Source organism: Phycodurus eques, chromosome 2 (genome assembly GCF_024500275.1).
Source record: "Phycodurus eques isolate BA_2022a chromosome 2, UOR_Pequ_1.1, whole genome shotgun sequence".
NCBI lineage: Eukaryota > Metazoa > Chordata > Actinopteri > Syngnathiformes > Syngnathidae > Phycodurus > Phycodurus eques.
Window position 1 is genome coordinate 38,313,927 of NC_084526.1, and position 22,281 is coordinate 38,336,207.

The following is a 22,281-nucleotide window of genomic DNA, read 5'->3' on the forward strand; positions in this document are numbered from 1 at the left end:
CTTTAGCCAAAACATATAATCGCGCTTGTGGAACGGTGGATGACTGGTTAGGACATCTGCCTCACAATTCTGAGGACGGGGGTTCAAATCCCGGCCCCGCCTGTGTGGAGTTTGCATGTTCTCCCCTTGCCTGCGTGGGTTTACTACGGGCACTCTGGATTCCTCCCACATCCCAAAAACATGCATGGTAGGTTGATTGAGGACTCTAAATTGCCCTAAGGTGTGAACATGTGCGCGAATGGTTGTTTGTTTATATGTGCCCTGCGATTGGCTAGCGACCAGTTCAGGATGTACCCTGCCTCTCACCCGAAGTTAGCGGGGATAGGCTCCAGCACACCCGTGACCCTTGTGAGGATAAAGTGGTACAGAAAATGGATGGATGGATGGATGGATGGATAACTGAGGTTTGCTTACATCAAGGTGACAACATGGGAAACGGCCTTGTCTCTTTGAAGTTGGTAAATTAACCACCCTCAAACATTCCATTATAATAATAATAATTTTACACTTATACAGCGTTTTTCAGGGTACTCAAAGATGCTTTGCCTCGCCTGCGCCTTGAAATTCTGTCTGTAAAAGTTATGAACAGAATCGGTGACAAAGGGCAGCCTTGGGGGAGTCCAACACTCACCGGGAACGAGTTCGACTTACTGCCGGATATGCGGACCAAACTCTGACTCCGGTTGTACAGGGACCGAACAGCCCATATCAGGGGGTTCGGTACCCCATGCTCCCAAAGGACCACCCACAGGATTCCCCGAGGGACATGGTCGAACGCCTTCTCCAAGTCCACAAAACACATGTAGACAGGTTGGGCGAACTCCCATGCACCCTCGAGGACCCTGCCGAGGGTGTAGAGCTGATCCACTGTTCCACGGCCAGGAAGAAAACTACACTGCTCCTCCTGGATTTAAGATTCGACTTCTCGACTGACCCTCCTCTCCATCACCCCTGAATAGACCTTACCAGAGAGGCTAAGGAGTGTGATCCCCCTGTAGTTGGAAAACACCCTGCGTGGACCACCACCCCAGTCTGCCAATCCAGAGGCACTGTCCCCGATGTCCACGCGATGTTGCAGAGACGTGTCAACCAGGACAGCCCCGCAACATCCAGAGCCTTTAGGAACTCCGTGTGAGTCTCATCTACCCCATGGGCCTTGCCACCGAGTAGCTTTTTAACAGGGGGTTTGGTACTCCATACTCCCGAAGCACCCCTCACAGACCGAAAGAACAATATCCTGGATACAAGCGGCCGAAATGAGTGAGGGTGCACAGGTGTAGCAGCTTCAGAGGAATTAAGTGCATGAGAATTAGAATCAGAATCAGAATCAGAATCGGAATCATCTTTATTTTCCAAGTATGTCCAAAAAACACAAGGAATCTCTGGTAGTTGGAGCCGCTCTAGTACGACAACAGACAGTGAATTGACAGAGAACACTTTTGAGACATAAAGACATTGAGAAAAACAGTCACTGAGCAATAAAGGGTTGCTAGTTGTCTGGTAATGCCGGTACAATTGTTTTATTTTTTATTTATTTTTTGACAATTGTGCAAAAAGATGCAGAGTTCTCAAGTACTTACAGCAGTTCGAATTACCATAATTGCCCTGTGAATGCTGATTGAGAAGTACAGGGACGGTCAGAAGGTGATACTGTTATAGCTGTTTGTAGAGTTACAAAAAAGCATATGATGTGCTGTGAAAATATATGAGGAAATAATGACGTTGCAGATAAGTATGTTAGACTACTTCAGGACATGTAATAGAACAGTAAGACAGTGGTGAGGTATGCTGCTGGAGTGACTGAAGACTTCAAGGTGCTGCCTCAAGGATTGGCCCTTCGGCATGACATTGTGATCTGTGGTGAAAGTCAGAAGCACGTGGAAGAGAACCTAAAGAGGTGAAGGTTTACACTTGAGAGACGTGGAATGAAGGGACAGTGGGTATATTGGTAGAAGGATGCAAGAAATTGAGCCACCAGGTCGGAGGCAAGGTCAAAGACCAAAGAGGACATGACATACAAGTATAGTGGAAGTGGTGCGGGAAGACTTGCAGATAGCTGGAGTTACAGCAGAAGATGAGATGAAAGGGAAAGATGGAAGAGGATGCTTCACCGTGGCAGCCCCTTAATATCATTAAATTGAAAGGAAATATGTAGTAATATGGCTTATGTCTTAACCAACTGTTATAAATGGAACTTTGACTTATTTAAAAAATTGTTTGTGGACCTTTAAAAATTGTATACTCCTGTTTTAGAAGTTCTTTGCTTCAGAATTTTTCTTCAATTTATCAGTTGATCTATGCTTCATATTCCATGGAGAGCTTGTGGCCAAAAGCACGAAATTGTGCACTAGAATGCTGTTGTTGTTTTAGGTAGAGGTTTGTTTGGTTCACCTTTGGTAGAAAAGAAAAAGGTAGGTCAGAGAAAATAGGAAATTGAACCTTCAGCATAAGTACTAGAGTTTAAAATATATATGTTTTTCTGACAATAACAAATGAAAAGAATAATAAAGAAGATTGCTTTGGAGGTCACAGAAAATAGTCAAAATTGATCAAACTGTACAGAAAGGAAATGCTTTTTAAGTACACATTTTTTAAAAACATAACCATTAGCAAATCCATGGCTCAGGTTGCATTTGGTTTACGGTGTTATTTGTTTTTCATTACTGTTTAACTTGTATGTAAATGCCAGGCAGTGCATCGGAAGCACAGGCCAGACTGTTGTTTTTTAGTGTACAGTGACCCAGTGTTTTTTCCTCATGTGTTCACTCCAATCTGTAGACTTTACCCTGAACACAAATAAAACATGGTAGAATGGTTTTGGTCAAATTTTACAGAACATTTATTATGAATACTGATCAAAAGTTGAGCATAGACAATATAGTGCTTGACAAATGGTTCCAAAATGGTGAATACACCAGTACTCCAAAATAAAATTTTCACAGCTAGAGTATCCATCCTTCCATTTTTGGGACCACTTATCCTCACTAGTGTCACGGCGTGCTGGCGCCTATCTCAGCTGTCTCTGGGCGTGAGGCGGGGTACACCCTGAACTGGATGCCAGCCAATCGCAAGGCACATATAAATAAAAAAACATTTGCACTCCCATTCACACCTATGGGCAATTTAGAGTCTTCAATTAATCTACCATGCATGTTTTTGGAATGTGGGAGGAAACCAGAGTACCTGGAGAAAACCCACGCACAGAACATGCAAAGTCCACACAGACGAGGCCAGATTTGAACCCGAGGCCAGGTTTGAACCCATGTCCTCAGAACTGTGAGGAAGATGTGCTAACCAGTATTTATTGGTATCAATGTTCAATTTATTATTATTATTATTATTATTTTACAAAAAAGTAACTAAGCTACCTTCACACTGCAGGGCATGATGACCAATTCGGACAGTTTCTTAAATCTGATATTTTTATGTAGTCATTCACATTACAAAAACAAATGCGACTTCTACTGAGAATGGAATGCAAAGTTACACGCATGCGCACAAAATAGGATGTCACATTGCGCATTTGCACAAACACGAGCACCATATGTTTTATGGAAGTAAATATGATCCCACATATAGGTCTCATGAAAGGTCTGCCACCATCTGTCCCTCCAAGTTCCTTTCCTGGATGCCATACTTACCCATCAGTTCTTCATCACCCCTGTTTTCTTTACCAACATGTCCATTACAATCGGCACCAATCACGACTCTCTCTCTCTGTCTGGGATGCTCAGAACTACTTTGTCTAGCTCCTTCTAGAATTTCTCTTTCACCTCTAGATCACATCCTACCTGTGGGGCTAATCACATTATACATAACACCCTCAATTTCAAGTTTCAGGCTCATCACTCGATCTGATACTCTTTTCACCTCCAAGACATTCCTAGCTAACTCTTCCTTTAAAATAACCCCTACTCCATTTCTCTTCCCATCTACACCATGGTAAAATAATTTAAACCCTGCCCCTAATCTTCTAGCCTTACTGCCTTTCCACCTGGTCTCCTGGACACACAATATATCAACCTTTCTCCTAATCATCATCAACTCCCAAGATTTTCCCGTCACAGTCCCAACATTCAGAGTCCCGACATTCAATTCTAGGCTCTGTGCTTTCCTCTCCTCTTTCTGCCTAAGAACCCGCTTTCCACCTCTCCTTCGTCTTTGACCTACAGTAGCTGAATTTCCACTGGCGCCCTACAGGTTAACGGTTTCGGGGGCCGACGTTGATAACCCGGGCCACAACCAATTTTTCTTTCGATGAACGCTCATATTTGTTTGGCAAAGTTTTAAGATGGATGCAATTCCTGACGCAAAACCCTCTGCATTTATTCGGGCTTGGGACCGGCCTACAGTTTGCACTGGCTTGTGCCCCACAGAGGGCTGCTTTTATATATATAGCTTAAAACTCATTGTTAAATATATATTTAACTCTAAATATTAAATATAAATGTTCAATCTAAATGTTTCAGGTCGAACTAAATATTGATCTAATATGCAAATACACACTAACAAAATAAAAGCTATGCGTTTGTAGAGTCAAATAACGTATAAAAAAACATCTTATACAGGGAAATCGACCCTCGAACATAGATGATCACGACCTGAAATAACAAACCCATGAAGAAAACTTTTGAGTGTTTAGTGTCACTTTTATGAAGCAGTGCTGCTTCGCCACAGCTCTGCAATGGGTTACAGCTGGGTGCAGCTGGACGATGCCGCTTCTCCCTCCGCAAATCCTCGCTGGCCTCCTTTCTCAAGCAGGGAAGCTAGTTAGCTAACACAAGCACCGACATCTGCCTCTGTCTCAGTGCCTCTGCCATTGGGCGCCACCTTCTGCGCTGGACAACCAAAGCAGAAAGCAGCCATTTGTTTGGACGTCGCGGGAACCAGGAGCGCAACCAGGGAAGGAGGGAGTGGTTATTTGATGCTACAAACACACAGCTTTTATTTTTGTACTTCCGTTTCTTGGCAGTGTGGATTTGCATATTAGCTAAATATTTAGTTCGACCAGAAACATTTAGATTTAGCATTTATATTTAATATTTAGATTTAGATTTCACATTTAAATAAATGTTTCATATTTTGTTTCAATTTTGTTTAAATTTAAGATTTATATTTGGATATAGATTTAACATTTATATATTTAGATTTAGCTTTAAGATTTATATTTTCAATTGACATTTTATATATATATACTCTTTCACTAAAATTGAAAGAGTCTGCATGAAAGCACTTATCATTCCACTGAAAGGTGGTTTAATGATCTGGTGTCATTTTATTATTCTGTTTGTCCTGACCTTCTACTTAATGTTCCTCAAACGAAAAACTAAAAGTGACAGTCCATTGCCCAGTGGGCAGCATTTATCACCTGATATGACACTGTACAATGCAAATTTAAACAACATGAGAGTCAATGAAGACTGGCACTGCTTAGCACATCTGCCTCACAGTTCTGAGGACCCGGGTTCAAATCCGGCCTTGTCTGTGTGGAGTTTTCATGTTCTCCCCGTGCTGGCGGGGGTTTTCTCCCACATGCCCATAACATGCATGGTAGGTTGATTGACGACTCTAAATTGCCCATGGTGTGAATGTGAGTGCAAATGGTTGTTTATGTGTGCCTTGCGATTGGCTGGCGACCAGTTCAGAGTGTACCCCGCTTCTCACCCGCAGTTAGCTGGGATAGCATACCCATGACCCTAGTGAGGATAAGGAGTATGGAAAATGGATGGATGGGTGGATGAGAGTCAATGAAATGAAGCGCCAAAGTCTACAGGGAGACACATCCAATAGGGTGTCCCTTATTTTTTAAATGTAAAAAGTTAATGCTCTCACCTCACCAATATGTTTGAATAAATAGAAAAATAATTTGTGCAAAATTTCATCAATATTAATCAATATTTAGAGCTTGCTCAAGACCTTTGAAGTTGAACACATGTACACAATGCAAATTGTGAGATGCTTAACTGTCATTGTGAGATGCTTAACTGTCATTGTTCCTGTCCATCCATCCATCCATTTTCTACCGCTTATCCGGGTCGGGTCGCGGGGGCAGTAGCTTTAGCAGGGACGTCCAGACTTCCCTCTCCCCAGCCACTTCATCCAGCTCTTCCGGAGGGATCCCGAGGCGTTCCCAGGCCAGCCGAAGGACGTAGTCCCTCCAGCGTGTCCTGGGTCGTCCCCTGGGTCTCCTCCCGGTGGGACGTGCCCGGAACACTTCACCAGGAAGGCGTCCGAATCAGATGCCCCAGCCACCTCATCTGGCTCCTCTCAATGCGGAGGAGCAGCGGCTCTACTCTGAGATCCTCCCGGATGACCGAGCTTCTCACCCTATCTCTAAGGGAGAGCCCGGACACCCTGCGGAGGAAACTCATTTCGGCCGCTTGTATCCGGGATCTCGTTCTTACGGTCACGACCCACAGCTCATGACCATAGGTGAGGGTAGGAACGAAGATCGACCGGTGAATTGAGAGCTTCGCTTTTCGGCTTAGCTCCTTCTTTACCACAACGGACCGATACAAAGTCCGCATCACTGCAGACGCTGCACCGATCCGTCTGTCGATCTCCCGTTCCATTCTTCCCTCACTCGTGAACAAGACCCCAAGATACTTGAACTCCTCCACTTGGGGCAGGATCTCATCCCCGACCCGGAGAGGGCATGCCACCCTTTTCCGACTGAGGACCATGGTCTCAGATTTGGAGGTGCTGATTCTCATCCCAGCCGCTTCACACTCGGCTGCGAACTGCTCCAGTGAGAGTTGGAGCTCACGGCTTGATGAAGCCAACAGAACCACATTATCAGCAAAAAGCAGAGATGCAATACTGAGGCCACCAAACCGGACCCCCTCTTCGCCTTGGCTGCGCCTAGAAATTCTGTCCATAAAAGTTATGAACAGAATCGGCGACAAAGGGCAGCCTTGACGGAGTCCAACCCTCACCGGGAACGAGTCCGACTTACTGCCGGATATGCGGACCAAACTCTGACTCCGGTCGTACAGGGACCGAACAGCCCGTATCAGGGGGTTCGGTACCCCATACTCCTGAAGCACCCTCCACAGGACTCCCCGAGGGACACGGTCGAACACCTTCTCCAAGTCCACAAAACACATGTAGACTGGTTGGGCAAACTCCCATGCACCCTCGAGGATCCTGCCGAGGGTGTAGAGCTGGTCCACTGTTCCACGGCCAGGACGAAAACCACACTGCTCCTCCTGAATCTGAGATTCGACTTCCCGACGGACCCTCCTCTCCAGCACCGCTGAATAGACCTTACCAGGGAGGCTGAGCAGTGTGATCCCCCTGTAGTTGGAACACACCCTCCGGTCCCCCTTCTTAAAAAGTCGGACCACCACCCCAGTCTGCCAATCCAGAGGCACTGTCCCCGATGTCCACGCGATGTTGCAGAGTCGTGTCAACCAGGACAGCCCCACAACATCCAGAGCCTTTAGGAACTCCGGGCGAATCTCATCCACCCCCGGGGCCCTGCCACCGAGGAGCTCTTTAACTACCTCGGTGACCTCAAACCCAGAGATAGGAGAGCCCGCCTCAGAGAACCCACACTCTGCTTCCTCATGGGAAGGCGCGTCGGTGGAATTGAGGAGGTCTTCGAAGTATTCTCCCCACCGACTCACAACGTCCCGAGTCGAGGTCAGCAGCGCCCCATCCCCACTATACACAGTGTTGGTGGTGCACTGCTTTCCTCTCCTGAGACGTCGGATGGTGGACCAGAATTTCCTCGAAGCCGTCCGGAAGTCTTTCTCCATGGCCTCACCGAACTCCTCCCATACCCGAGTTTTTGCTTCAGCGACCACCAGAGCTGCATTCCGCTTGGCTACCCGGTACCCATCAGCTGCCTCAGGAGTCCCACAGGCCAAAAAGGCACAATAGGACTCCTTCTTCAGCTTGACGGCATCCCTCACCGTTGGTGTCCACCAACGGGTTCGGGGATTGCCGCCACGACAGGCACCGACCACCTTACGGCCACAGCTCCGGTCGGCCACCTCAGCAATGGAGGCGTGGAACATGGTCCACTCGGACTCGATGTCCCCAGCCTCCCCCGGAACATGAGCAAAGTTCTGTCGGAGGTGGGAGTTGAAACTCCTTCTGACAGGGGATTCTGCCAGACGTTCCCAGCAGACCCTCACAATACGTTTGGGCCTGCCACGTCGGACCGTCATCTTCCCCCACCATCGGAGCCAACTCACCACCAGGTGGTGATCAGTTGACAGCTCCGCCCCTCTCTTCACCCGAGTGTCCAAGACATGTGGCCGCAAGTCCGATGACACGACCACAAAGTCGATCATCGAACTGCGACCTAGGGTGTCCTGGTGCCAAGTGCACATGTGGACACCCTTATGCTTGAACATGGTGTTCGTTATGGACAATCCATGACGAGCACAGAAGTCCAATAACAGAACACCGCTCGGGTTCTGATCGGGGGGGCCGTTCCTCCCAATCACGCCCTTCCAGGTCTCACTGTCATTGCCCACGTGAGCATTGAAGTCCCCCAACAGAACAATGGAGTCCCCAGCGGGGGCGCTCTCTAGCACCCCCTCCAAGGACTCCAAAAAGGGTGGGTACTCTGAACTGCTGTTTGGTGCACACACCAGCTCGGGCTCCTTCCCTGCCAGAGAGTTGACATTCCACGTCCCTAGAGCCAGCTTCTGTAGCCGGGATCGGATCGCCAAGGTCCCCGCCTTCGGCCACCGCCCAGCTCACACTGCACCCTACCCCTATGGCCCCTCCCACAGGTGGTGAGCCCATGGGAAGGGGGACCCATGTTACCCTTTCGGGCTGTGCCCGGCCGGGCCCCATGGGTGCAGGCCCAGCAGGCCCGGCCACCAGGCGCTCGCCTTCGAACCCCACCACCAGGCCTGGCTCCAGTGGGGGGCCCCGGTGACCCGCGTCCGGGCAAGGGAAAACGAAGGAATACATTAAGATGCAACATAGGGCAAAGGTAGAGGTGGCAAAGGCCAAACGAGGCATATGATGACATGTATGCCAGGTGGAACACTACAGGAGAACAGAAGTGAGAATTTGCAAGCAACATTATGGTTTCATGTCTCGAAAGAGTACTACAGATGCATCTAGAGAAAGCCTATGACAGAGTACCCAGAGAGGAACTGTGGTACCACATATGGAAATCTGGAGTGGAAGAGAAGTATGTTAGAATAATACGGGACATGCATGAGGGCAGCAGAACAGTGGTGAGGTGTGCTGTAGTGTGACAAAGAGGTTTAAGGTGGAGGTGGGACTGCATCAGGGATCAGCCCTGAGCCCCTTCCTGTTTGCAGTGGTGATGGATAGGCTGACAAATGAGGTTAGACTGGAGTCCCCGTAGACCATGATGTTCGCAGATGACATTGTGATCTGCAGTGAAAGCAGGGAGCAGGTGGAGGAACAGTTAGAAAGGTGGAGGGATGCACTGGAAAGGAGAGGAATGAAGATTAGCCGAAGTAAGACAGAATCTAAGTGCATGAATGAGAGGAGTGGAGGGGGAACAGTAAGGCTACAGGGAGAACAGATTGCGAGGGTGGAGAACTTGAAATACTTGGGATCAACAGTCCACAGCAATCCTGAGTGTTGCAAGGAAGTGAAGAAACGACCCCAAGCAGGTTGGAACGGGTGGAGGAAGGTGTCAGCTGTGTTATGTGACAGAAGAGTCTCTGCTAGGATGAAGGGCAAAGTAGTGAAGCCATCCATGGTGTACGGATTAGACACAGTGGCACTGAAGAGACAACAGGAAGCAGAGTTGGAGGTGGTAGAAATGAAGATGTTGAGGTTCGCTCTTGGAGTGACCAGGTTGGATCGGATTAGAAATTAGCTAATCAGAGGGATGGCCAAGATTAGATGTTTTGGAGACAAAGTTAGAGAGAGCAGACTTCGATGGTTTGGACACGTCCCAAGAAAAGAGAGTGAGTATATTGGTAGAAGGGTAATGGTGATGGAGCTGCCAGGCAAGAGAGCTCGATGAAGACCAAAGAGGTTGATGGATGTCGTGAGGGAAGACTTGAGGGCAGTTTGTGTTCGAGAGGAGGATGCAGTAGATAGGCTTACATGGAAAAGGTGACATGCTGTGGCGACCCCTAACGGGACAAGCCGTAAGGAAAAGAAGATTGAAATGAAAGAAAAAAAATCTTCAAAACAACAAAAGCCCAGCCCCCCCTTTTGAAGGCCCTTGTACACCAAGTTCGCGAGGAGGTCCCAAACCACGATGCCCCCTCCATCATGCTTCACATTTCGTATGGCATTTTGATGGTGGTGGAGCTGTGCCTTTTTTCTCTAGACAAGTGTTGTGTGTCCATTTCATATAACTCAACATTGGTTTCATCTGTCCACACAATAATTTGTCAGAAGTGGAAAGTGCTATGCAACATCCAGGCACCTTTGGCAAACTTCCAACATGTAACAGTGTTGTTATGGACAGCAGTGGATTCCTCTGTGCTGTCCTCCAATGACATTCATTCTTGTTTAATGTTTTACTGCTTGTAGAATTGTCAACACAGATTTTAGCATGTACCAATGACTTATATCTTTTTAGCCAACAATCTTGATTTCTTTTCATCACCACATTGAGCATGCTGGGCTCTGCTCTTGGAGTCATCTTTGCAGCATAGTAATAAAAATGTTGAACCTTCTCAATTTATAGACATTCTGCATTACCATGTACATAAAGGCTTTTAGAGATACTTTTCTGACTCTTTCCAGCTTCATGCAAATTCAAATTCCTTAATTGTAGGTATTCTGAAAGCTTGAATGCGTGAGGTATCAAAGAGGATGATCAAAGAAGCGCTTGTGCATTGGCAGCCTGTTACAAGAGCTCCGCAAACCTCTATTTGTACTCCCCCCTTGTTTTGGAACATTTATTTTAGTTTTAGTATAGTTTTCAACTATTTACAGCATGTTAGCTGTGACAACAGCTCTGTTAACTTACTCCTTTATTTGTATTTTTCACCCTTTATTCTTTTTAACTTGCTGTTTGCACTATTACACCATTATAGCTGTGATATTTTTATCGCTGAGAATATTGCTATTGGACTCGCTGTTAGTTTACGAGGTGACAACCACAAGGAGCTCCACCCTAATATGAAAACGACCGGCATCTCCTCAATGATGGGGGCATCAAGTTAAAATTAACTGTTTACAAACCTCATTATCACTGATACCTGACATTGATGTTTGCCCAAGCAAAAGTTGTTATAGCCAGTGTTGCCAGAAGTAGGATCATTATGTGTATGTTAAAGACTTGTTTTAATCAGTTACAGCATACAGAAGAGCTCAGTTCAGCAGGTTTCAGTGAATTAATTCTGTTTGTGTGTTTGGAAGTTCTTTGGCTTCTGTTCACACTTGATTTCATTATTGTACTTGTTGGGCTTCTTTGAGGCCAATGAGAACAACAATTTTGTTGGATGTTGTCAAGGGGTGTGTTGGTATGTTTCTTGGAACTGGATTTGGGGGAGAAGGTTATCAGCAGCTGATAAGGACTGCGTTTAAAAGGCTAGCTGGAGAGTTTAGAGTACTTTATACTATCAAACAAGAACAATATCAGAAAACGAAAAGGAAGAGGGGTCTTGAAGAATCATGCTTCTGGGACAAAAGGTCAATGTTTCAGTTGTTAATTTATTTGTTGTGGTAGCAATTGTTTGTATACCACTTTCAAACCTGGAATCCCACTCGCACAACAGCTGGAGCGAGACAGTTCGCTTCAGGCACCTGTATGCTGCCAGGGCAGGAGTACATCTTCTGATTCAAGAAGATGGACAGATTCTCGGCTCTGCAGATCAAACTCTGTATAGTAAGTAATGTAATAATGTGTAGATAATTTAACAGGACAAAATTGGAATCTGCTATGTTTGCAAACAATATTGCTACTGACTACTGTTTGTACTCTATTAAAATGTGAATAACAGGCTTGCTGGAGATCCGCCCAGTGGATCCAGGCTGTATTGTAATCAAGGGCATTGAAACTGCGCAGTTTCTTTGCATGGAAGTTGATGGAAGGTTGTACTCATCGGTAAGTAATCAAGTGTGTTTCAAAATTGTTCTATGTGGGACATGAAATAATTTCCAAACTGTATCTGGGAGGTGGATACAGGAGTTTGGATTAATGGTTGTATTTTATGCTGGCAACATAGTTAACAGTTGTATTTGGATGGCATTCAGATTTTGTGTTTTGAGTGTTGTTTAAAAAACTTGATTTATGAATGTGGGTCATTTTCTTTTTACTTTATGAGATATTGATTTCTTTTTTTTCTCTTTGAACTGATGATTGACATTCAAGATAAAATATACTGCATTCCAAAACCGGTGAAGTATTTAATATAAACAGGTTGAAACGTCCCATGAATACAGGATCATTCATGGTCACTGTCATATGTGCTGTCCAGCAGTCTTAAATGTAGCTGTGATCAAGAAGCCTTCTTTTTCCACTTTCAATTTAATTGGTACATTTTTGATGGTGTGAAATGTTTAAGCAAATGAGTCAAGGCAAAATATTGGACAACTCTCATTATGATGCAGTTTTACACCACTGAAACATCCAGCCACAATATTTACCATAATAAATTAATACCTCTCTGACAGTGACATTGTTCACGGAGGCAAAAACCTTTCTACTCCATGTGCTGACCACACTGTGTATATAAGCTATCAATAAAAACATTTGGCAGCACAGTGACTGACTGGTTAGCACATCCGCCTCACAGTTCAGAGGTCGTGGGTTCAAATCCAGGCTTTGGCCTTCCTGTGTGGCATTTGCATGTTCTCCCTGTGGTTGCATGGGTTTTCTCCGGCTACTCCAGTTTCCTCCCACATCCTAAAAACATGTATGGTAGGTTTATTGAAAACTCTAAATTGCACGTAAATTGCACGTAGTTAGTTTGTCCGTAATGCTTAATCCTAGCATATATGTGCTGATCTCTGGTCCAGTCGCTCCCCTTCTCTGCCCGGCCAGTCCTCCGGTTTTAATGCGTGACACACCCATCAGTGGAGGGAGGGCAGTGTCGGGCTGGGGAGGACACTCGGCCAGGTGTTCCTGCACTCCAGCCTCTTCCCTGGCCAGCTTTGCATTTACCCTGCTGATTTTTAATGCACCACATACATTCACACATCCTTTGGGGAGCTGGTTGGTCTGGGTGGGGGTGACAGGATACGGGCCAAAAGTGCCCCGTTTCCGTCTCGGCTCACCCCCACCAGTCTCCCAAATTTTAATGCACAACACACATGATCACAGTTGAGGGAGAATGGTTGCCAGTTGTGGACCTGGTAACCATATTAATAAGGTGGGAGGTGGGTATTCACATGTCTCTTGGGTGGACTCCTATGGCCTGCGCCCCCCCTTTCAGTTGTTAGGCCACGGGGAGAGGTGGGTCCACGCATTCCTCTCCCCTCTCGTAGTGCCCTCACCTATCATTGTTTGCGGCAGGCGCTAGACATGAGCAGTTGGGCGGCGGTGTGCTTTTCGGGAGGCAACTAGATCCTACGTTGGGCCCTGTTGTTGGTTGGTGCGCCCATGCTCTCCAGGGGTGGCGGGGGTGGTGTCACCGGTGGGGCGTGCTGGGTGAGAGGTGGGGAGGGGTTGGGGTGCGGGCGTCCGGGGGTCTGGTCTATTTTGCACCCCTATTTCTCTTGTCCATTCTTTGCCTCTGTCTGTCCCCTATAACCCTATTCGGTCCGGCTGCATTTTCAAAAAACATTAGAATAATGAAAAAAAAAAAAATAAGCAGAGGGAGTATTTCAAACTCCCCTGTTGCACATCAAAACTGTTCCAGCATAAAAGGCATACAGAGCCACCATTCTGCATGGCCATGCAGCTGAACAGGACAGGTAAAATGGGGAAAAAAATAAATAAAATAATGAATTGTCTGTAGTTGTGGATGTGAGTGTAAATGGTTGTTTGTCTTTTTGTACCTGTGTTTGACTGGTTTGGACTGGGAGCAGGCTCCAACTAAACCATGAATGAGAACAAGCAGTACAGAAAATGGTTGCATGTGAAATGGGTTCATGTAAACAACTCGCTTAAGCATGGTAGATAGTTTTTTGAGGGTCAATGTTACAATGGCAAGCTACCTTCTTTCATTGGCACATAATTTTCAAATTGCATCATTTTGTTGCAAAAGGCAGGTGGACCCAAGCCCAGAGAGGCAGGCAAGGTCAGGTAGGAGTGCAGGTGACTCTAAAAAACATGTTTATTTGCAACAACAACAAAATGCAGCCCTATGGGGTCCACAAACCAATGCAAACTGTAGGCCGGTCCCAAGCCCGGATAAATGCAGAAAGTTGCATTAGGAGGGGCATCCGCCTTATAACTTTGCTAAACAAATGTGAGCATTTATCCAAAGAATTCCATACTGATTGATTGTGGCCCGGGTTAACAACGTCTGCCACCGCCCCCATTAACCTAAAGGGCACTGGTGAAAATTCAGCTACTGTGGGTCGAAGACAAAGGAGAGGTGGAAAGTGGCTTCTTAGGCAGAAAGAGAAGAGGAAATCACAGAGCCTAGAATTGAATGTGGGGACTTTGAATGTTGTGACTATGACAGGAAAGGCTCGGGAGTTGTTTGACATGATTAGGAGAAATGTTGATATATTGTGTGTCCAGGATACCAGGTGGAAAGGCATTAAGGCTAAATGTTTAGGGGCAGGGTTCAAATGATTTAAACATGATGTAGATGGGAAGAGAAATAGAGCAAGGGTTATTTTAAAGCAAGAGTTAGCTAGAAATGTCTTGGAGGTGAAAAACTGTCAGATCGAGTGATGAGGCTGAAACTTGAAATTGAGGGTGTTATGTTTATTGTAAATCGTGGTCATTCCCCACGGTAGGCTGTGACCTAGAGGTGAAAGAGAAATTCTGGAGGGAGCTAGACGAAGTTTGTTCTGAGCATCCCAGACACAGAGTTGTGATTGTTGCAAATTGTAATGAACATGTTGGTGAACGAAACAGGGGTGATGAAGTGATGGGCAAATTTGGCATCCAGGAAATGAACAGATTCATGTGTATGAATGAGAGGGGTGGTGGGGGAAGAGTGAGGCTACAGGGAGAAGAGATAGCAATGGTGGAGGACTTTAAATACTTGGGTTCAACCGTCCAGAGCAATGGTCAGTGTGGTCAGGAAGCAACAGGTCCAAGCAGGTTGGAATGGGTGGAGGAAGGTTTCAGGTGTGTTGTGTTACAGAAGAGTCTCTGCTAGGATAAAGGGAAAAGTTTATAAGACAGTGCTGAGGCTCGCCAGGATGTACGGATTAGAGACAGTGGCACTGCAGAAACAACAGGAAGCAGAGCTGGAGGTGCCCCAGCCACCTCATCTGGATCCTCTCGATGTGGAGGAGCAGCGGCTCTACTCTGAGATCCTACCGGATGACCTACCGGTGTCCAGGCTCTCCCCTATCTCTAAGGGAGAGCCTGGACACCCTGCGGAAGAAACTCATTTCGGCCGCTTGTATCCGGGTTTTTGTTCTTTCGGTCATGACCCACAGCTCGTGACCATAGGTGAGGGTAGGAACGGAGATCGACCGGTAAATAGAGAGCTTCGCCTTTCGGCTTAGTTCCTTCTTTACCACAACGGACCGATACAAAGTCCGCATCACTGCAGACGCTGCACCGAGCCGCCTGTCGATCTCCAGTTCCATTCTTCCCTCACTCGTGAACAAGACCCCAAGATACTTGAACTCCTCCACTTGGGGCAAGATCTCATTCCCGACCTGGAGAGGGCACGCCACCCTTTTCCGACTGAGGACCATGGTCTCAGATTTGGAGGTGCTGATTCTCATCCCAGCCGCTTTACACTCGGCTGCAATCTGCTCCAGTGAGAGTTGGAGATCACGGCTTGATGAAGCCAACAGAACCACATCATCTGCAAAAAGCAGAGATGCAATACTTAAGCCACCAAACCGGACCCCCTTTACGCCTCGGCTGTGCCTTGAAATTCTGTCCATAAAAGTTATGAACAGAATTGGTGACAAAGGGCAGCCTTGGCGAACTTACTGCCGGATATGCGGACCTAACTCTGACTCTGATTGTACAGGGACCGAACAGCCTGTATCAGAGGCTTCGGTACCCCATGCTCCCAAAGCACCCCCACAGAACTCCCCGAGGGACATGGTCAAGCGCCTTTTCTCCAAGTCCACATAACACATGTAGACTGGTTGGGCGTACTCCCATGCACCCTCGAGGACCCTGACGAGGGTGTAGAGCTGGTCCACCGTTCCACGGCCAGGACGAAAACCACACTCCTCCTCCTGGATTTGAGATTCGACTTCCCGACGGACCATCCTCTCCACACCCCTGAATAGACCTTACCATGGAGGCTGAGGAGTGTGATTCCCCTGTAGTTGGAACACACCCTCCGGGGATCACCACCCCAGTCTGCCAATCCAGAGGCACTGTCCCCGATGTCCACGCGATGTTGCAGAGGCGTGTCAACCAGAACAGCCCCACAACATCCAGAGCCTTTATGAACTTGCCACCGAGGAGCTTTTTAACCACCTCGGTGACCTCAACCCCCAGAGATAGGAGGGCTCGCCTCAGAGAACCCAGTCTGCTTCCTCATGGGAAGGCATGTCGGTGGGATTGAGGAGGTCTCGTATTCTCCCCACCGACTCACAACGTCCCGAGTCGAGGTCAGCAGCGCCCCATCCTCACTATATACAGTGCTGATGATGCCCTGCTTCCCCCTCCTGAGACGCCAGATGGTGGACCAGAATTTTGCTTCACCGACCAACAAAGCTGCATTTCTCTTGGCCAGCCGGTACCCATCAGCTGCCTCAGGAGTCCCACTGGCCAAAAAGGCCCGATAGGACTCCTTCTTCAGTTCGGGGATTTCCGCCACGACAGGCGCCGACCACCTTACGGCCACAGCTCCGGTCGGCCGCCTCAACAATGGAGGCGTGGAACATGGTCCACTTGGACTCTAAGTCCCCCGCCTCCCCCGGAATATGAGCAAAGTTCTGTCGGAGGTGGGAGTTGAAACTCCTTTTGACAGGGGATTCTGCAAGATGTTCCCAGCAGACCCTCACAATACGCTTGGGCCTACCACGTCGGACCGGCATCTTCTCCCACCATCGCAGCCAACTCACCACCAGGTGGTGATCAGTTGATAGCTCCGACCCCTCTCTTTACCCGAGTGTCCAAGACATGCGGCTGCAAGTCCAATGACACGACCGCAAAGTCGATCATCGAACTGCGACTTAGGGTTTCTTGGTGCCAAGTGCATGTGTGGACACCCTTATGCTTGTATCCGCAGAGTTCGAAGGGCAACACGTACATTGTGCAACTCAGATGATTTTTCTGAAGCAGTTATTCTTTACGGTCATGCACTTTTGTCTTTACCGTTATAAAAGAAGTGTATTTCAATGGGCCACCACCATTTTCTCTGTTAGTTAGGATTGCCTTTACTATGAAGGCCTAACATTTGAAATCAACAATAACCTTTTGAAAATAGGACTTTAAGTGTGACTTTTTCAGAATTGGAGACATTTACCCAAATAAAACCAAATCCGCATTAAAAAATTGCTAAATTTGATTTTTTTTTTTTTTTTTACATTTATTGATCAAATTACATGAAAAACAAAGACCAAAATACACAAGTGGGAAGGCAATGAGACTCAGGTGGAACATATAAGGACATAGTTGACAATCAACAGGGAGGAGTATGCATGAGGATCAAAATGACAGATGTAAACAATAAGAAAACACAGATTAAATACAAAATCTAAATAAAATGTTCCCAGAACGGGCACAGGTCCTGACACTAAGTCGTTGAGAATTTGGTGACTTGTTATGACATCTCTACATTGGTCAGGGGGCGCAATAGCTGCATCTCTCTAACAACATCAACATTTTCAGAATCAAACATTCAACTTTTGTGTGCCCAAATCGTATAATTTACAAATTACGATTACAGATACGAAATTTGCTGTGAGTGACTGCTGCTCACCATTCAACTTTCTTTATATGCAGCCAAAGTGTAAACTTCTGTATTCAGACAACAGCACACAGAATGTGAAGTCATTCACTTCAAACAGGCATTTGGTTCATCGACCTTTGTGCAGTGTGGTAAAGGATAGGAAATGTTTACAAAGTGAAAAACCTGAATGAAATGTGCCAGCAAAAACAACCTTGGCCTGTGAGTAGATAGCTGCAGCCAAGATAAACAGATGTCGAAGAACTGAAAGAAGAGCTCCATTTAAATTGCATTTTGTTTGTATAATCAAAAGGTCTTATTTGTGTAATGGATGGATGTTTTATTTTATTTTATTTTGTCATTTCTGTAAACAATACCTTCTCTTTTCCAACCATAAATGGCAAAACATCCGACTTTCATTCATTTGACAAATTTTCAGTCCTCATTTGCTGACCCCCTCCTTTTTAATGACATTACTTAGTTTCCTCCTCAGACAACTATATTCCACCTTAACTGATTAGTGATATCAGGTTTATTTGATAATGGTGTGTAGCACGTGCATAAAAATAGACGTTTGCATGTGATTTTTACTACTCACTTCCTAACCATGGCACACCTGAATTAAGTACCATTTTTGTGTTTCAAGCCAAACATTACCAGGATGTTACAGTTTGCTTTTTTAAGAAAAAGTGTGTGAAATGTGAATATAACAGAAAAATGCTATGTCAACATTCATTCATTCATCCATTTTCTACACCGCTTCTCCTCACGAGGTTCACGGGCGTGCTGGAGCCTCTCCCGGCTATCTTCAGGCGAGAGGCGGGGTACACCCTGAACTGGTCGCCAGTCAATCGCAGGGCACATAGAAGCAAACAACCATTCGCACTCACATTCACACCTACGGGCAATTTAGAGTTTTCAATTAACCTACCATGAATGTTTTGGATGTGGGAGTAAACCGCAGTTTACTCCGCAGTAAACCGGAGAAAACCCACGCAAGGCCCCTAATAACTCCCACCAGACAGGCCGACCTCCTAAATGTCAATAAAAGTGCTTAAAACGCATACACATACTGTGGTGTCTCATCCAACCACTCGAGGCACTATGGAAAGGAGTGACTCGATTTAGGGCGTAGAAAAGGAAACGAAGAAAAGCGACGTCAAACAAAAATTTTATACTTGACAGTGTTAACTGAAAAATAAATCGAAGTAAAAAGAATTAGAAGAATATTTCTTTGAGACACATACACACCTTCATATCGTCTGCCATGCGTAAACCCAATGGGTTATTTCCTAGTATCGATTCATTACCTTTTAAAACAATTTAAATAGATATATTTACGTCCAGAAGGCTAACTTGCCGAGCACAGCTCGATTGAGTTGAATCATAGGAATATAAATTGATACATCAATATAACGAATGAATCCTTACACCGCTACTGGCAAAGCATCTCCCTGAAGGAAAATGGAAGAAGGTATTCTGCATAAGGGTCGTATTCATATCATTTGATCAATAACGGTAAAGACGTGGCCCACTGAATTTCCTTGTTTTTCTTCTTATGTGTAGGATTTTTCTCCGATTGCTTAATATGACCTTTCCATGAAAACTAACACAAAATGCATCTTAGTGTCTTCAGTTTCTTTTTCTTTTTCTTTTTCTTCTCATTCTCAGTCTCATTATGTTGTTGTAATACACCAGAGGGATCTGGGAGCTGAAGTGCCAGGAAGAGGCAGCCATTTTGCATTCACATAATAGTAGACAGCAAAATAAATGGTGTTATTTCTGAGCTATGACTGAATATGTCGGAACTATTCCATGTTTTTAACCGTTATTGTGATTGTATAAAGAGTGTAATGGGTAGTTAGGATCATTTATGGATAGTTAGGATCATTTATCCGCAGAGTTTGAATGGAACGTAAATTGTGCAACTCACATGATTTGCTGTTTACTGTTATGTACTTTTGCCTTAACCGTTATAAAAAGAAGTGAATTTCAATGCCTTGACTATGAATGCCCAAAATTTTAAATAATCAATACCTTTTTGAAAATAGGACTTTAAATGTGGCTGTTTCAGCATAGGAGGAATTCAGCCATATAAAGCCAAGGCAGTATTAAAAAAAATGCAAAATTAGATTTCTTTTTTTTGTTTTTCCACCATTATCGATCTAATTACTCATTTCGGCCGCTGTGTATTAGACTTGAACTCCTCCACTTGGGGCAGGATCTCATCCCCGACCTGGAGAGGGCATGCCACCCTTTTCTGACTGAGGACCATGGTCTCAGATTTGGAGGTGCTGATTCTCATCCCAGCCGCTTCACACTCGGTTGCGAACTGCTCCAGTGAGAGTTGGAGCTCACGGCTTGATGAAGCCAACAGAACCACATCATCAGCAAAAAGCAGAGATGCAATACTGAGGCCACCAAACCGGACCCCCTCTACATCTCGGCTGCGCCTAGAAATTCTGTCCATAAAAGTTATGAACAGAATCTGCGACAAAGGGCAGCCTTGGCGGAGTCCAACACTCACCGGGAACGGTTCCGACTTACTGCCGGATACAAGCGACCGAAATGAGTTTCCTCCGCAGGGTGTCCGGGCTCTCCCTTAGAGATAGGGTGAGAAGCTCGGTAATCCGAGAGGATCTCAGAGTAGAGCCGCTGCTCCTCCGCATTGAGAGGAGCCAGATGAGGTGGCTGGGGCATCTGATTCAGATGCCCCCCGGACGCCTCCCGGGTGAGATGTTCCGGGCACGTCCCACCGGGAGGAGACCCCGGGGACGACCCAGGACACGCTGGAGAGACTCCGTCCTTCGGCTGGCCTGGGAACGCCCCGGAAGAGCTGGATGAAGTGGCTGGGGAGAGGGAAGTCTGGGCGTCCCTGCTAAAGCTACTGCCCCCGCGACCCGACCTTGGATAAGCGGTAGAAAACGGATGGATGGATGGATCGATCTAATTATATGAAAATGACGCATACCATGGTTATAATTCCTGACAGGCATGATATTTTTTTAAACCTCTCAAATTAAAATGGAAAGTCTGTGTCAGTTACATCTTGATTGTATTATTTGAATTACATTGTTGTGGCCTATAAAGGCAAAATCATAAAAAAGCAACCTAGAGAGTAGTTCACCTTGTTTCAAATACATTATTTGAAATATATATTGAATGTGACCATTTACATTACAGCACATCTACAGCAGAGATGACTGCACTTTCAGGGAGCAAATCTTGCCAGATGGATACAGCATCTACATCTCTGTCAGGCATGGAGTACTCCTTAGCCTGGGCAATCATCGGCGGCGACTGCAAGGCAGAGACAGCGGTGTCCCAGCTTTGGCTCAATTCCTGCCTCGAATCAGTACAGTGGATCAGGCATCAACTCCAGCACTGCAGTCCTTTCATCATCCGAGCCAGGATGCATCACAAACAGATAAATCACTTGACACGGTAGAATCTTTCGGTGTGCTTGCAAGGACCATTCATAGCCCCAGCTTTCATAAGCGATGAGAAAGCAGCATTGAGACAGCAAAAACAAAGATCGACTGCTCAATGTCTGTTACACCCAGGGATGTCCCCAGGGAGGCTGCTATGACATCCGGTCAGCTCAGTGAAGTCCAGTCTGACCAAACCGAATCGAACAGATGGGGAATGGCATGTGCTTCTCATAATCTGTAAAAATCAAACGAATCACTGGAAAAGTGCCTACGGAGGGAATGAATGAATGGCTGTTTGGCCCTAAATCCGCTGGGATGGTTTTAGCTTCCCTGTGATCCTAAGAAGGAACAATGGTATATACAATACACGGATGTAGGATTTAGTAACTAGAAAATGTATTTACCTTTGCATTTGTTCCTGAAATTAGAGGATCTAAAATGTCAAGTCAAGACCACGAGGTACTACTCACATGGATAGATTTGAGTAGCTCCAAATATGTGGCCATATCTTCTATGGGTCTTTCATCCTGGAATATATGAGCTACATCTGTAGATGAGAATGCAGATCCCACCCCGTTATCACTAATGGTGAGGTTCCTGCAGAAATGCAAAACTATCCTGGAATAGGCGAGAGAAGAGAGGGAAATGGTCTGTGACCAATCCAAAAAGTTGCAAACCCTTTCCACTTGTTGACTGTCCCATTCACACAACTTGGAGTTATACTCTGATGATTGTGCTCCCTTTATTATTTTTTAAGTAAGTAAGATCACATTGTACTCCCTAGAGGCTGAGAGCAGGATACAGAAATATGAATGGAGACTTTGTAAGCGCCAACATCTTCAAAGATCTCACTGAAGTGGAGGACAAACTGAGGACATGTTGCTGTATCCCCCCCACCTTGCATTTATGGCTGAGTTGCCCTTTAGCAAGGTAATATGGAATGCTTTGTCCAT

At 45.9% G+C, this 22,281-nt stretch overlaps 1 protein-coding gene across 1 annotated transcript; it reads left to right on the forward strand.

Annotated features, from left to right (window-relative positions):
* The first annotated feature begins 11,577 nt into the window (after nt 1-11,577).
* Nucleotides 11,578-22,196, forward strand: fgf19 (fibroblast growth factor 19). The gene is made up of 3 exons (XM_061670586.1): nt 11,578-11,791; nt 11,907-12,010; nt 21,081-22,196. The coding sequence occupies exons 1-3, from the start codon at nt 11,578-11,580 to the stop codon at nt 21,399-21,401; spliced, it is 639 nt and encodes a 212-aa protein (XP_061526570.1). The 3' UTR covers nt 21,402-22,196.
* Nucleotides 22,197-22,281: the final 85 nt, after the last annotated feature.